Here is a 15,910-nt window from a genome sequence, read left to right as displayed (position 1 = left end):
CTTGATTGAACATAGGCTACCTTCCAAATGAAGGCTGTAAGACACAAAAGGAAATATCTGTTGGATAGGCTGATGGACTTGGGTCAATGATATTTGGTTTCAAATCACTATTCAGTTGTTGAGCTCACTGGGTAACTATAGCCAAGTTACCTACCGTATTTTTCGCTCTATAACACACACCTGACCATAACACGCACATCGTTTTTAGAGGAGGAAAACAAGGGAAAAAACATTCTGAATGAAACAGTGGATGTATCATTTTTGTGCTTCATGCTGTGGCCACAGACATGTGATCTGATGGTGAATTTGGGGTGACCCAATGCAAAAATCCTGAGAATTCCTGTGTATCCATGCTTTGTAACCACGTTTTTGCACCATTGCAGCCTCAGGCAACAGTGGGTGCGTGATTTTTTTGGTGCAGGCTGTAGCCATGGACATGCTATGTTATCTGATGGTGAATTTGGGGTGACCCAATGCAAAGATCCTGAGAATCCCTGTGGATCCATGCTTTGTAACGACATTTTTGCACCATTGCAGCCCCAGGCAACAGTGGGTTCGTGATTTTTTTGGTGCAGGCTGTAGCCATGGACATGCTATGTGATCTGATGGTGAATTTGGGGTGACCCAATGCAAAGATCCTGAGGATCCATGTGGATCTATGCTTTGTAACCACATTTTAAGTGGGGAGCGAAGGAAAAACAAAGAAGGGACATGAGAGGGGTGTGCAGAGAAGCAGCTGGCTAAGAATGCAGGAGAGGGATTTAACGGGAGGGAGGAAAGAAAGGCAAAAGTTTCCCCCCACCCAAGCCAGCCATATCTCTCTCTCTCTCGCTCTCTCTCTCTCTCCCTCCCTCCCTCCCTCCCTCTCTCTCTCCCTCCCCCCCCCTCCTTCTCCCCCAGCAGTACCAGAGCACAGAGACGGAGCACAGAGAGGACACTTTCCCCTCTGCTTGCCTGGAGGGGAGGGGCTTTCCCTGCTCTTTGTTCCGTTTCAGCAAACACAGCAACGAAACAGAGGAGGGTGGGCAGTAAGACCCTGAGGTAGAATGCAGGAAAGCAGCCACTTCCTCTTTTCATGTTTCCCTTCTCCGTGAAGCGCGATTTGATTTTTGCCTGATTTTTCTGCTCCAGGGACCACACATTCGCTCTATAACACACACAGACATTTCCCCTTCCTTTTTAGAAGAAAAAATCTGCGTGTTATAGAGGGAAAAATACGGTAATTAACCTCACTGGATTATTGTGATGATAAAATTAGATAGCTGTGTACACCATCATGAGCTCATGGAAACAAGAGTGTGATACAAATGGAAGAATTTTGTACCATATAAGGCACTTTTCCATGTCCAGTATCTCACAAGCCTGCTGCAACCCTTGTAGAATATATAATGCATTAGTATAAGGAACCTGTGGCCCTCCGGATGTTTATAGGCCAAGTTGCCAATGATGAGCGATGGTGGGAGGTAGGGAGGGCCATAGGTGCTCCATCTCTGATTTATAAGGTGAAATAAAATGTAGACCTGCAATTGTTTATTTGTTTGTTAAATTTATTGGCTGCTCTTCATCAGAGTGATCCCAGGGTAATGCACAATACCAAATACTGTGGCCACATACAAAGTACAATCAGCAACAATAATAAAAACACAAAATTGTGTTATTAAGATCACTAAAAACATACTCTGAGCAAAATTTAAAGCAGCAGTAACAGAACATCAGGGTTTTGGAATATTCTGTAGTATTGCCTGTTAATTCATATTACATCTTTCTCTACATTGCATCTAAAGTTCCACAAAGCGCTCCAATAACTTGCTGATGCAAATGAGGCTATTGGTACATCTATAGTCTGTAGTTTGACTGAAAGCGCCTTTTTCATTTCAAATTCCAAGTCCATATTGTCACACACAGTTAATCATTAAGCCACTTAATCAGGACAGTTCACTGAGCAGCTTGTTGAAAGGGCATTTATGCAAGTGGACTTTGGAGGTAGAAGGAAAATGGAACCAAAAAGATTTAAAATACATATATATTAACTAAATGGAGGGGGGTGAATGATGTTTCAGACTTCTATTGCCAAGACACAATCCGTTTTTTCTTTTTTATTCTGTCAGGGATCAGCTTTTTTTAACCGTTTAGGATGCTGCCGATTTGGGAAATCAGAATTTTGTTTTTGATCTTTTCATTGCTAACTATCACCAAGAGCACAAAGTTGTTGTCAGGCCACAAAAAGTGTGGCGATCCAGAATGCGAAAGTAAGTATAAGGGCTTTTGCTTTAAGTAAGCTTCTTTGAAACTAATTTAAGTGTCGTCAAAATCTGTAAAACAAAACAAAGCAAGAAATTTTTTTGAAAATGCAATATATACTTCAAGAAATGTTTGCAAAATATTAGCTTTATGCATGATTAACCTGTATATTTTCAACAACAGACAAATGCTTTATGGGAAGCCATTTGGTGGAATGGTGTTGTAGCATATGTAAAAGGGCAAAGTTCAGTAGAAAAGCTTGTTATCAAAACAGGGGCCTAGTTTTCGTCAGAATTGTCCCTGTGCTTATTCAAAATCTCTTACTTTCCAAAAGGGCCTGATTAATATTTACAGTATTTCTATTTTAGTTATGTATACAAATTACTAGTGTTCTACTAAATCTATACCATATATTTGGGTTGATTCGGTTGTCTTTCTATTTTTCTTAGCACCTTGTGAAATCTTATTGCTTTTGTACCTTGCCTTAAAACTGCACTGTTTGTAGCACTATCTCCTGTATATTTCCTCAGAAGGAAGTGCCACTGGGTGAGTTCAATGAGTCTTACTCCCAACCCAAGTTAAGAACGCTTCGGATTGCGGCTAAGGCTGCAGTTGTATATACAAGAAGCAAGACTCATTGAATACAATGGCCTTGTCTCTGAGAGAACATGCATAGGACTGTGCTGCCTGTTAATGTTATATACTAGTGAAATGCTCGTCAATAGGACTGTGAGGTGGAGTGTTTGTGCAGATGTGTAAAGGTAAAGGGACCCCTGACCATTAGGTCCAGTCGTGACCAACTCTGGGGTTGCGGTGCTCATCTCGCTTTATTGGCCGAGGGAGCCGGGGTACAGCGTCCGGGTCATGTGGCCAGTATGACTAAGCCACTTCTGGCGAACCAGAGCAGCGCACGGAAACGCCGTTTACCTTCCCTCCGGAGCGGCACCTATTTATCTACTTGCACTTTGACGTGCTTTCGAACTGCTAGGTTGGCAGGAGCTGGGACTGAGCAACGGGAGCTCACCCCGTCGTGGGGATTCGAACCGCTGACCTTCTGATCGGCAAGTCCTAGGCTCTGTGGTTTAACCCACAGCGCCTCCCGCGTCCCGTGCAGATGTGTAGGACTTGTCTATTACAGTGTTCCTGGGCATGATTTATGCACAGGACCGTCTTTAGCATATGCTCTGCCTGGTTGCAAAAATCTGCCCAGCGCCCCCAAATTTAGTTTAGCAGTCTTGTTAAAATCTATTTTGGAATGTATTTCTAATTACTCCATAATGTGTTTCTCGCTTAGCATTCGTCGTAAAATGAAGAAAAAATTCAGTTCGCAGAATTCATAGTGTGTGCTCTAGGTGCGTTTTTGTGGAACTGGAAAACTAAAACTGCGTGCTGAAACGCATGTGTAGTAGAAAAAAAGACAAGAAGAATGTGTATTCATATACAAACATTAAACTTATTTAGGATACCATTAGAGGAAATTCTAACCAAACGCTACTCAGCGCAAACAATTAATTTAAGTTTCACCTGGAGTACTGTGTCCAGTTCTGGGCACCACAGTTCAAGAAGGACACTGACAAACTGGAACGTGTCCAGAAGAGGGCAACCAAAATGGTCAAAGGCCTGGAAACGATGCCTTATTAGGAACGGCTAAGGGAGCTGGGCATGTTTAGCCTGGAGAAGAGGAGGTTAAGGGGTGATATGATAGCCATGTTCAAATATATAAAAGGATGTCATATAGAGGAGGGAGAAAGGTTGTTTTCTGCTGCTCCAGAGAAGCGGACACGGAGCAATGGATCCAAACTACAAGAAAGAAGATTCCACCTAAACATTAGGAAGAACTTCCTGACAGTAAGAGCTGTTCGACAGTGGAATTTGCTGCCAAGGAGTGTGGTGGAGTCTCCTTCTTTGGAGGTCTTTAAGCAGAGGCTTGACAACCATATGTCAGGAGTGCTCTGATGGCGTTTCCTGCTTGGCAGGGGGTTGGACTCGATGGCCCTTGTGGTCTATTCCAACTCTATGATTCTAAGTTTGTTCGTTTATTTTAAGAATTGCATAGTGAGACTAACCATTTCTGAAAAAATGTGTACAGGATTTTGTTGTTTCTGTAGTAAGTGGTAAAACATTTCATTTAAAGTGAGGTGAAATTCCCCCCATCTTCTAGGACAAGAGGATATCTAATGTACACAAATAATGTAAATGCAATGCCAGTGTGTTTCGGACATGTACTGTGATTTTTGCATGTGGCAACATATTATTCGGGAGGAGAGTAGATTTTAAACTTTAGGACAGCTGGGATAGGTCCGTCGGTAGATCATGAGGCTCTTAATTTCAAGGTCGTGTTCAAGGCACACTTTGGGTGAAAGATACCTGCATTGCAAGGGATTGAACTACAGTGGTACCTTGGTTTGCAATCATTTTGGATTACAGTGGTACCTCAGGTTAAGTACTTAATTCGTTCCAGAGGTCCGTTCTTAACACGAAACTGTTCTTAACCTGAAGCACCACTTTAGCTAATGGGTCCTCCTGCTGCAGCTGCACCGCTGGAGCACGATTTCTGTTCTCATCCTGAAGCAAAGTTCTTAACCCGAGGTAATATTTCTGGGTTAGTGGAGTCTGTAACCTGAAGCGTATGTAACCCGAAGTACCACTCTACAACCGTTTTGGATTACAACCACGCCAAACCCTGACGTGTGTGTCCCTTTTTTGGGGATTACAACCCTTTATTTGGGGGGGAGGCCCTATTGGCGAAAGCGCACCTTGGGTTACAACCTGTTTTGGTTTACAACTGGACCTCCGGAATGGATTATGGTTGTAAAACAAGGTATCACTGTACAGTACATGATCCCCGTGGTCCCAACTCTACAATTCTATGATTCTATGACTGTCTGAAGCCACATGTATAAGATCAAATCCAGACTACATTTGATTAACTTTGCTTAAGTTTCCTCTGTTTTTTACATACATGCAGCTTTCATGAGCAGAGTGCTAGCCATTAAAGACTACATAGGACCTGACTGCCGCTATTTGAACTTCAAAACTGGCGAAGAGATAATCGTATACTCCAAACTCTCCAGGAAAAGGGAGGACTTGTGGGCAGGAAGTGTAAGTATTTCAAAAGGCAACTATTTCTCTTATGAGCAATCAGAATTCACTTATATCAACAGATTGGTTATTCAGTGTTTTTTTCCTGGGGTACTCAAGAGTACACAATAACAGCACCATTTTTGTCCAGAAGAAAAGCACTGGTTAAAAGTGTGGCACTCACTGTAACAACTTCATGGTGAGTACCGGCACCTTTTTATAGAAAATAAGCAGTGGTTATTCATAAGTGGTTTTTCAGTGGGCTAGACACTTTTCCATGAATATGTTGAGACATTTAAAAATGCTAGCCAGGTAAGTTTCACAAACGTTTCAGAGGTAAGTTATGATACCACTTTCACAGGTAGAAAATTCAGCATGCATTTAGCTGCAGGGAAAATTATACTTTTCTTCAATAATTTTATTCTGAAATGGTGTCGATCCAAAGGGAACACCCCCTGCTGCCCTGCAGTGCATGAAAAAGATTGCTCTGTAGATTTGGCTGCTGTAACCCTGAGAGCAAACTTATCAAGATCTATGCGAGCCATAAGCCCCACCCCCCTTTTGCAGCAAAGGAAGTTTCTGGGTAAGGAAGGTTCCTAGAATTTAGACAAAGTATTTGTTTCCATGAATAAAAACTGTACAGTGTTTCCACACCTCACAGTTTATGGGTGGTCAGCACTCTGAATCAGGCCATGTTGTCTTTACAAAATCAGTGGTAGTTCTCATGAACTAGCAGGATCAGCATGTGAGAAAAATAAGTCACTCAAATCTGTGGTCCACTTTGCCACCGGAGTGAGTGCTTCATCACATAGTGCCATTAACAAATGTTACAGGTATTCATAATCTTTTGGCATTAATATAATACAACACAGTAATGCAATATATAACTGTGTGTGTGGTTTATAACTCTCCCTTGGTGGGGCAGGGGGCAATATGTTACTTATTTGTTTCCTACTGTTAATAAATTGTGCCCTAGGTAAGATTTCAAAGTGATGTTAATATTGTGGCAAGCAGTGTAATCCTTTTAAATCCTCTTGGCATAAACCATAATCGTTTATTTGAACATTTCCTTCCAGAGATGTAATTTCACATTAAGTGTAGGCACTCACTATTACATTACATCGGTCTATGTAAACAAGAACATTCCTGTGCTTTTTTATTAGCCAAGCAACTAGGTCATATCCCTGTTTCCTAATAAATTAACTGGGAATATTTGCTAGAGACATTGTGGAACAAGATAAGGCCATTATTGTACCCAGTAGGGCCCAAACAGCAATTAATGGCTGGTTATTGTAATGTACAAGAGTACTTTTAATAATGTGCAAAATAATAACATTAAAAGTACTATTACTTTGTGTATTTTTATGAAGCGGGAGAGAAAATTTTCTGAGATAAGTTTGTTTTTTTTATCCAGACTTAATTGAAATAAGTGCAGAGATTCTTCTCACAATTGTATTTGTTGTATGTCAATTTTAAGTACAAAACCCCATTTCTTTTATAATAAAAAGCTACATGTTTAATTTTATAGAAAGGTGCAGAATTTGGATATTTCCCAGTGGATGCAGTCTGGATTGAAGAAACTTTTATTACAAAAGAAGTAGAACTGCCAACTAAGGTAAATTAAAGTAATATCAAAATGGAGATATTTGGTTGTGGAAATGTATATATGAATGTATGTATTAAACTTGTTATAGAATCTTAGAGTTGGAAGAGACCCTGAGGGTCATCTAGCCCAACCTCCTACAATGCATCTCAACTAAAGCTTCCATGACAGATGCCCATCTAACCTCTGCTTTAAAAACTCCAAGAACAGAAACTTGGGAGAAACCAAAATTGAGAGACTTGCCCATCTCTACGCAAAGGCCTGTGTCCCCAGAGTCTTTTAAGTGTCTATTGTTATTTACTCACCCTGGGCCAGCAGGGGGGTACTGTAGATAGTTTTCACTCAGGTCCACATATGCAAATAAGGAATTGAAAGTGACGTTCAGTGATTGGATAGAAAGTTGTTACTGTTGCTTTGTAGTTGAGCTCTATATAAGCAGGTTGGCTGAACTCTTCAGTCCAGTTCTGTTCTGGGCCTGTGAACAAACAAGAGCTGTTTGAAGAATCGCTGTGTCGTCTGATTTGTTCACTCACAACTTAACATCTATCACTGCCGCTTCCAACAAATATGCATAAGAATATACATTTGCATGTGTGTAAAACATGTTCTAAAGAACTCTTTCAAATGCATGAACTACTCATCTTGGTCTCATAAAAATGATTAATAAAGTTGCTCTGTTTTAAATATTCCTTGTGTTAAATTTTAAAGAGAATGTACATTTCACAATTATTTAACAACTTAATTATTTCATAATTTCCCTGTTGGAACATTTGCATGCTTTTAAAAAATATTCATAATGATATAATGTTAACAAATAGTAGAGTTGTATTAAATGGGTAGTAGCGTATTAACTTCAGACACTTGCTTATTTTTAGGAAACTGATTTCCTTTGTATTGATGGAGGGGAATACGTTTTTGAAAATGAAGACAGCATACTTAATCATTATGACAAAGAAAATGAATATATACCTCCGTACTCAGAAGAAAAAGACACCAAATTTGAAATGCCTGAAGATGAAGCCTTGAAACTTGGAGGTATTTCTTACCCAAATGAATATAAAGAACAATTTCCTGACAGTCATGAATCTGACAGTAAATACAAAGACCTGCATACGCTGGAAACTACAAGCTATGGTGATACAGAACTCAGCGACAGGGAGACCAGACAAGATGAGACTACTCCGGAAGAAGACCAAATTAGTCAGACTCCGCAAGCTGTCCCAACTCAGTCGGCCTGGACTGTGTCTGGTTTTGTTGGCTGGCTTGGCTTGGGAAGTAATGAAAATGAGGAGGCGGTCAGAAAAATATCACAGAAAACAGAAGAAGTTACATTCAGGCGCAGGAAAATAGCAATAACTGATGATAGTGGCTTTAAAAAATTAAACGAAGAGGGTGAAACAGCACCACAAGGCTCCAGCTGGTTTAAAAGTACTTTCGCAGATTTGATGCATCTTGGAAGTGACAAATCAGAACTTGATCTGCTGTACAAAGAAAATGATCCAGAAATCCACGACAGCTCCACCATTGCTGGCAATGCCGGCCACCATGGCAGTTCTACCGCGTCAGAAGGAATAAAAGAACATAGCAATTCCGAACAAACTGAATCAAGCTGGTTTGATCTGGAATTCAGTAATATTTTGCCTTTTCGTTACGCTGAAGAAAATGCAGACAAAGAAAAGCTTGCAGGTGGAGGAGAAGCAGATCAAGATGAAGAACAGCATCCAAGTGAAGAATCAAGCTTAACGGACGATGGCTTGAGAAAGCAAACAGGCAGACTGATGCCCTATGAAGAACGAGACGAAGAAAAAATTGTTCAAGAAACCCCAAAGCAAGCAGCTGAACCTACTCTTTACGAAGAACAAGTGAAAGAAAAATATGTCCAAGAAGCCCCAGGCATACATGTTAGAAAAACAGATTCTGATGCGCAGTTAGCAGATGAGCATGCAGACGTAAAGGATGCAGCAAGTCCATCACCTTTGCTTGGTGATAAAGGACTTAAGTCTCCCTATGCAGAACAGGATTCAATACCAGACAATCAAGTTATGGAAAACAGTAAAATTAAAGCTGTAACAAAGGAGTCAGAAAGAACAAATGACCAGTCAGGTTGGTATGAAAGTATGTATAACAGTTTGATTGATTATAATAGGGTTACATCAGATAATCAACCAGGGCATGAGTATGTAACTGTTGAGAGTCCACAGGAATCAGTTGTAGATGAGTTATCATATAGTATAGGTCAAGGTACTGCAAAGGAAGAAAATCATGAGGGTCCTAAAAACCAGAAATCTTTATTTTCTGTTAGTTATTTTACAAGTGTACTGAATTATAAGAGTTTTATATCTGAAGGAACCAATAATGCTCAGCATGCACACAATAATCTAAAGTCTAGTGAGGAAAGCACCCAATTTAAAAAGAGTGAGGAAGTACTACAAATAGGCAAAGAAGAATTACTAGAAAATAAGAATATTACTGAAAAGGTGCCAGAAAACAGAGATGCTGATACTACCCAGGGAAATGTTTTGCTGTCTTCTTTAGCAGTAAAATGTAGTGAAGAAAGTAGAGGAAAAAGACAGGGTGAACAACTAGCGAAAGATAATACACCACATCCTCTGTCAGTAAAATCTATAGAGTTAGAACACCAGGTCAATGGTCAATGTACAGGAAAAAAATTGTATGGAAGACCTTTGGACACACAGGGCCATTCCAATATAGAAGATAAAAACAATGTCCATAACTTAGAGGCCAAACAGTCTTCTTTAGAGCTACAAAAGCTAGCTGATTTGGCAGAGCGAAAGGATTATATTAGTGAAACATATTCCTATGAAAAATCTATCCTAGGAGAAGATGAGCCACATGATGGGAAAGCAATCAGTCCAGATAATGTTGAACAAGCACTATTTTCTGAGGAGTTGAATGAACATTCAGATAGTTTTTCCAAATCAAAGAACATTCCAGGCGAAGATAAGATACCTCTTGATGAAGATAGGACAGTTATCCAAGGGAGCGGAGAATTTAATACAAAAAATCAGAATCCATTTTTAACAGAACAACATGAAGCACCAGAATTAACATACAGTGTAAGAAGACCACCACAACAACAGTATAAGGCTATTAACAAAGATTCCAAATCTAGCAAATACAATGTTAATAAAAATAATTGTTTAGTCTCAAAAGTTTTGAATGGGAGTAGTCATACTCCTGTCATAGGTTATACAGATGTTATGAAAGGAATACAAGTTTCAGATCCAGTGCCACATTTACATTCAAAAAAACGTATAAGCAACAATATAAGGGCAGATAATGTTATAGATTCTCATGATGAAAAGAAACTTCCTGATGTTAAAAATATAGAAAGTGTCCCCTCTCGTGCCATCCAAGATTATTTTCATATCAACCCCAGTGCTGAAGATGAGATGAACCAAAGTGTAATTACTAAGGTAGACAAGAATTTGTTTTCTCAAGAAAGTGCAAAAGAACAAATGCATTTTTCACAGCATATCTCAGAACTTAGTGAAGGCAAACAAGGACACAATGAGCAAAATACATCAAGTAATCAAGGACCATCTCCACTGTCTGAGGAAGTGTTTCAAAGTGAAAAGGAGATTTCCGGGGACAGCAGCCGCATACCGAATTATGATTCTGTCGCCTACGGTGTGCAGAAGAAAGGCTTTCAGGGCCCACAAGTGCAGATAGGAGAAAAAGGTGTTGAAGAGGAACAAAACTCAAAAGCAATAGAAGAACATTTAGATAGTGCTCAAGTTAGTGATGCTTCATTAATAGATCAGCAAGGGCAAAGTGTATTTCCTTATCCTAGCTCCTCGGGCACTTTTCCCAAGAAAAGTATTCACTCACCTCAAATGTGTGCAAGTCTGACACATCAGAATGAAGATAAAGAAGAGTTAAAAGGTGAACAAGTATCATCTTCCTACCTTGACTGTCAGAGTACCAATATTATGAGCTTAGTACCTGACAAAAAGTGTATAAGTCAGAAGGGACATGATAGAAAGCAACATTTAACTGCAGATTTAGAAGTGAAGAAGCTTAGAATCTCAGCTCAGCATAAAAAAATAGATATCATTCCAAATACTGAAGAAACTAAACCCGAGTATCAGAAACAGATAGCATGCACAACTTCAGAGATAACTGACATAAAACCTAAAGACGGTTTAGCGACAACTGACTTTAATAGTTTACCTCAGAAACAATATACTGTAGTTGGAACAAGTCCTGCCAGTGAAAATCCAATCGAGCACTTAGAAGTGCGACGTGATACATCTAATCCAGATAATAATATTAATCCTAGCAAACATTTATCACATCATCTTCAGCCTGTGGATGATTATATGGACCCTATCCCTCCACATGCTAAAGATGGCATGGACACACACCATTTAGCTAAAGATCATCATGATGAAACATTTGCACATGACTTAAATTCTCCTTTTCCTAAAAATCTAAACCATGCAGAGAAAGTAGCTTATTCTGGGCATGCAAGAGATAGTCAAGAAAAAGGCAAAACGGGTAAAGATAGTGAGAAAAAACTAAGATGCAAGAATATAGATTGCACAAGTGACAAGACAGAGAAAGGAGGTGTCGGGAGTAACATTTCTGGTAAACTATCACGGCTTCTTGGAGAGCCATTTAAAAATAAGGACGATGAAGACTCTAAAAAATATGAAGATGGTAGAAATATTATTGGAACACAGATTAAGACAAAGAGGCAGGAGGCTGATGTAGTGAGAAGTGACTTTGAACAAGACAAAGGTGAAGTTCAGAGCACAAAAGCTATCAGGTATTTAGATAATTTTAAAATTATGGATGAGGGATCTCCGGGCCCAGAGGAAAGATACAGCAACATCCAGGAAAAATCTGTCGCTGCAGACTCAAAAAATTACAACCAAAAGTATGACAGATCTGCAAATCAGGAGACAATAGTTCAAAATGGTCAATTAACAGCTGATACAGAGTTGGACCTGAAAGAAGCCACTTCCTTCAGTGGATTACAGGAACTTTATTTCAAGTTTGTTGAGGAGTCTAAAAGGACACTTGAAGCAAATATGTGTGAAAGGCATGAACTGCAGCTACTAGAGCAAGAGTTTGAGAAACTTCGCCGTGATATCACCACTTTTCCATGTGAAGATATTCTCAGGGAAATGAAAGAAGTGACTACTTTGGTGGAACATGAAAATAAATTAAACAGTGGACATGAAAAATGTTTGAAGGATAAAGTGAATTTACTTCCAGAACTGCACAGTCTTGTGCTGGACATCAGAAACAAATGTGAAATTCAAAAGGCAGAATCAGGTACCAGACCACTGTTTTGATAATAAAAGCTAACAAAGCAAGAACAATATCGCACTTTGCTTTTTTATTTAAAAAAAGCAAAATGTCTGACCGATGGGATGATGTGATTTTTTCCCCAGTATAAAATGAACTATAGAAGCTGATGCCCATTATAAGCTTACACAACAGCAGGATAATACCAAGTTGTATTGTGCTTTGTCAGGAAATATAATATAGAACCGAAAATACAAAAAAAAAGAATCATTCATTTTCTATCAGCAGAATAAATAGCTGGGTGCTGGAAGGATGCAACAGCCCCACAGCAACAATAGTATCTCAGAAGATACATGTTTGGTAGGGCTATTAACAAAAGGCTTTTTGGTTGTTGCTTACATATCTGGATTTTAGTCCATTGCAGTTTACTAAATATGATTATTATATAAGGAAAAGTCATATTTAAATTTTCATCTTCAGTACAACAATGGAAAATATAACATATTCCTTGACACATTAATAAATTGATATAAAAAGGCTTCCAGAAGTGATCAGGTTCAAATTCCATCAGTCATGCTTGTATGCATCTCCACCCTAGCCAGTTTCCTGCTTCTAACACATTTAAATGCAGTAATTTTATATTGTCAGTCTTAATAATTTCAGGGATGCGATCCAATGCTTTTTTTCTTCCTTATTTTCTGCTTGCATTTCTTTTGCCAATATTTGTGTTTCCTTTCCCCCCTCCTTATTCATACAATACTTAAGGTTTATGTAGGAACCTTTCTAGCCTCCAAGAGCTTCCTTGACTCATTTCATTAGCCATGCTTTGATGTGGTGGTGTATTCCCTGATTTTAATATTTCTAATTGTAAGTTGGGAGACTGTGGTACAAGAGAACTTTAATGGTTGAATTGACAATGAGATATGAATAGGGATCCTGGGTATTGACATGCAGGTAAAAAATGGATAATCAGGTGGAAATAAACATGATACCACTTTTACAATTATTTGTAGGTATGACCAATAATGGAAAATTATCTGACGATCATCCTAAAGAAAAACATCACTTGAATTTGGATAAAGAACCTAACAGTGGCCAACATACAGAAGCAAATAATGTGCCTCCAATAAATACAGAGAAGAGAATACATACTTCAGCCAAAAATAGTCAACATCAGCCAAATTCAAAAAGAAAATTATCAGAGAACAATCTAGTGACTCATAACTATACTATCAGTAATGGTAAGGAATATGATTAATCTAAAAACTGTAATTACATATAGTATTCTGTAAAGAAGATATATTGTAATACTCATTCTCTCTTCCTCTACTTTTTCATGAAACAGAAAGAGAATGGCTATTTCAGATAATCCTGCATTTGAATGACTTCTGTGCCATTATAACACCTGTATTTTCAGTGATGGCATCTACCAGTAAAAAGGTACGTGTATTTACTTTGTATTTCTACAATAATCATAAAAATGCACTAGTTACAGCTTTGAAAACATTCTATTTGACGTTCCTCCTAAGTTTGCATTTGCTAGTTCACTCCCGTCACTTCCCTGTAGTTTTCAAATAGCACTGAACCTGATCTAAAGTAGGAATGGACGGAAGTTATGAATGTTTGCAAGTTCAGATGGGGGAGAAATTTGATTCAGCTTGCATTTAAAGGAGGGTCTATCAAATTCACACTTTCTGAAACAATATGAGAACTGAAATGCAGCCATCCTTTCAAATTCGCACTTATCTGGATTTTGTGATGCAGGTGTCTGGGCAAGTAATGTGTGCAAAAATGCATATATTGGGGTAAAGGTGTCCTTAAAACTGAATGCATTATAAACAAAATACATTATATTAGGAGAAAATGCTTGCAGAAATGAATATTATTAGTCAAAGCTACATACAATAATATGTGTATTAAGAGAGATTTGCACTGAAATGCTGATGTGTTTTTATGAGGTTTGTTTTTAAAGAATTGCAAATCACTGCAGAAATGTGTAGGACTAAATTTAATACTGAAAAAATTAGAAACTGAGAGAACTGAAATGGACAGGTCCTTCCATCTCTACTGACTCCTGTGATATCACTAAGAACCGTTCCTTATCTCCCTGTTAAATTTGGCCTGCAGTGGGTAGAAGGGATAAAGATCTAATTGTAAAGAACTAGAGTGCCCTTAATTCTTTGAGTGGAAAATGTGCTTTTAAGGTCGGCAATAGTGTTGTATTGAGCCTCCTGAATTCTCATATCAATGCATACAAGAGTGCACAGTGCCTCCTAGGGAGGCATTTCATATTTGCATACATATGTAGGAGTATGTGCTTTTTGCATCACATTTTAAATTTGTTCTGAGCCTTGTAACACGAGCAGATTCTTTGTGTAGGTCTCCTGGCTAAAACACTAGGAACCCCTTGCAGTAGATGACATGAGGAAGCAGCAGATGACATGTCATCCTTGGCTCATCACTTTATTTTCTAGGTAGAATGGAATTAATTATCTTGTGTGAAGCCTAAAAGCTTCTTGAGAGCCCACAGAGTTATCACTCTTTTGTAAAAGGCAAGAGCGATGAGTTTTGATGGGAGAGGTCTGGCTGAAATCTGTGCTCAACTCTGAAGCTAATCAGTGTGCCCTTGCACACAGGGCTGTCTTAAGCATATCCGGCACCATTGTGCAAAAATCCCTCTAGTGCCCCTCCCTTTTCCAGAATTTAGAACTTGGGGCCCAACTCGCGGACCACCTCATAGCTCTGGGAGCCACCACCTTCAGAAAACACTGCTGATGTGGTGGACGCGGTGTGGCTGGCCAGACCGCCAGAACCCCACGCTCGCTTCTGAGGCTCCAGGGCATCTCCTCCTCCACTGCCTGACGAAAGCCCGCTGCTGGCACTCTAGCTGCTGCCCAGTGGCCCAAGGAACAGGAGGCGGTTGCCACGCTGCTGCCTGTGCCCCGGGGAGTGGTGGTGGAGTGGTGGGCACCGGTGACACGGAGGAGGCCCCTTGGGAGCCACTCCCACCACCACCGCTCCCTCAGACGACGACAATGACAGCTGCTCGGTGGGTGGTGGCTGAGGGGATTCCTGCGGCTGAGGGAGAGGAGGCAGAGGAGGCAGCGGCCTGTCCTCGGCCACTGCCTCAGAGTCGGGGAGTGGCTTCTCATCCACCACCGCCCGCACCACCGCCGCGCGCTTGTGGGAGCAGCACAAGCAGCAGCGCCAATGCGGCCGCCCACAGAGGGGGGCGGGCCGATGAGGGTAGGAAGGAAAGATGGATGGTGTGGCGCAGCTGGCAGCATGCAGGGAAAGGGGAGGCCACTGGCAAAGCCGCGCAGCTCCCTCACTCACTGGGTCGCCCCTGAGAGGCTGCGCCCTGGCACAACGAGCCACTAAGCCCTATGGGAAAGATGGCTCTGCTTGCACAAGTTGGTATCCCTCAGCCTCACCTGTATCACAGAGCTATTAGTGTATAGGTCAAATGAAAGAAGACTATATTGTAGCTATCCTCAGTCATTTTGATATGATAGAAATTTATGCAAATAGAAATAGAAAATAGAATAGAAATGCAAATAGAAAATAGAAATAGAATGGGCAGGGCGCAGCCTGACCCCCTCCTCTGGCAATCGGCATTCTTTCTGCACAGAATTTTGCTTGATGGTTGCCATTAATTTGATTTTAATTTGATTTAATTAATTTTATAATGAATGTTTTTAGAATGTC

The 15,910-nt window shown here is 40.0% G+C and overlaps 1 protein-coding gene across 7 annotated transcripts in view; it reads left to right on the top strand.

The window, feature by feature from the left end:
* Positions 1-2,110: 2,110 nt before the first annotated feature.
* MIA2 (MIA SH3 domain ER export factor 2) overlaps positions 2,111-15,910 on the top strand; it is a 51,150-nt gene continuing 37,350 nt past the window's right edge. For 3 of the 7 annotated variants that reach the window (XM_077925679.1, XM_077925677.1, XM_028720116.2), the window contains exons 1-6: positions 2,111-2,249; positions 5,210-5,343; positions 6,851-6,937; positions 7,801-12,229; positions 13,216-13,443; positions 13,548-13,642. In XM_077925679.1, the coding sequence (XP_077781805.1) occupies positions 2,135-2,249; positions 5,210-5,343; positions 6,851-6,937; positions 7,801-12,229; positions 13,216-13,443; positions 13,548-13,642 (5,088 nt within the window). In that variant the 5' untranslated portion in view covers positions 2,111-2,134. The remainder of the gene's footprint in view (positions 2,250-5,209; positions 5,344-6,850; positions 6,938-7,800; positions 12,230-13,215; positions 13,444-13,547; positions 13,643-15,910) is intronic. The other 4 variants (XM_077925689.1, XM_077925686.1, XM_077925692.1 and 1 more) reach the window with 4 other exon arrangements.

This window comes from Podarcis muralis, chromosome 1 (genome assembly GCF_964188315.1).
Source record: "Podarcis muralis chromosome 1, rPodMur119.hap1.1, whole genome shotgun sequence".
In the NCBI taxonomy this organism is placed as follows: Eukaryota; Metazoa; Chordata; class Lepidosauria; order Squamata; family Lacertidae; genus Podarcis; species Podarcis muralis.
Note: the sequence above shows the minus strand (reverse complement) of the source record. Positions and strands in the feature narration are given on the sequence as shown.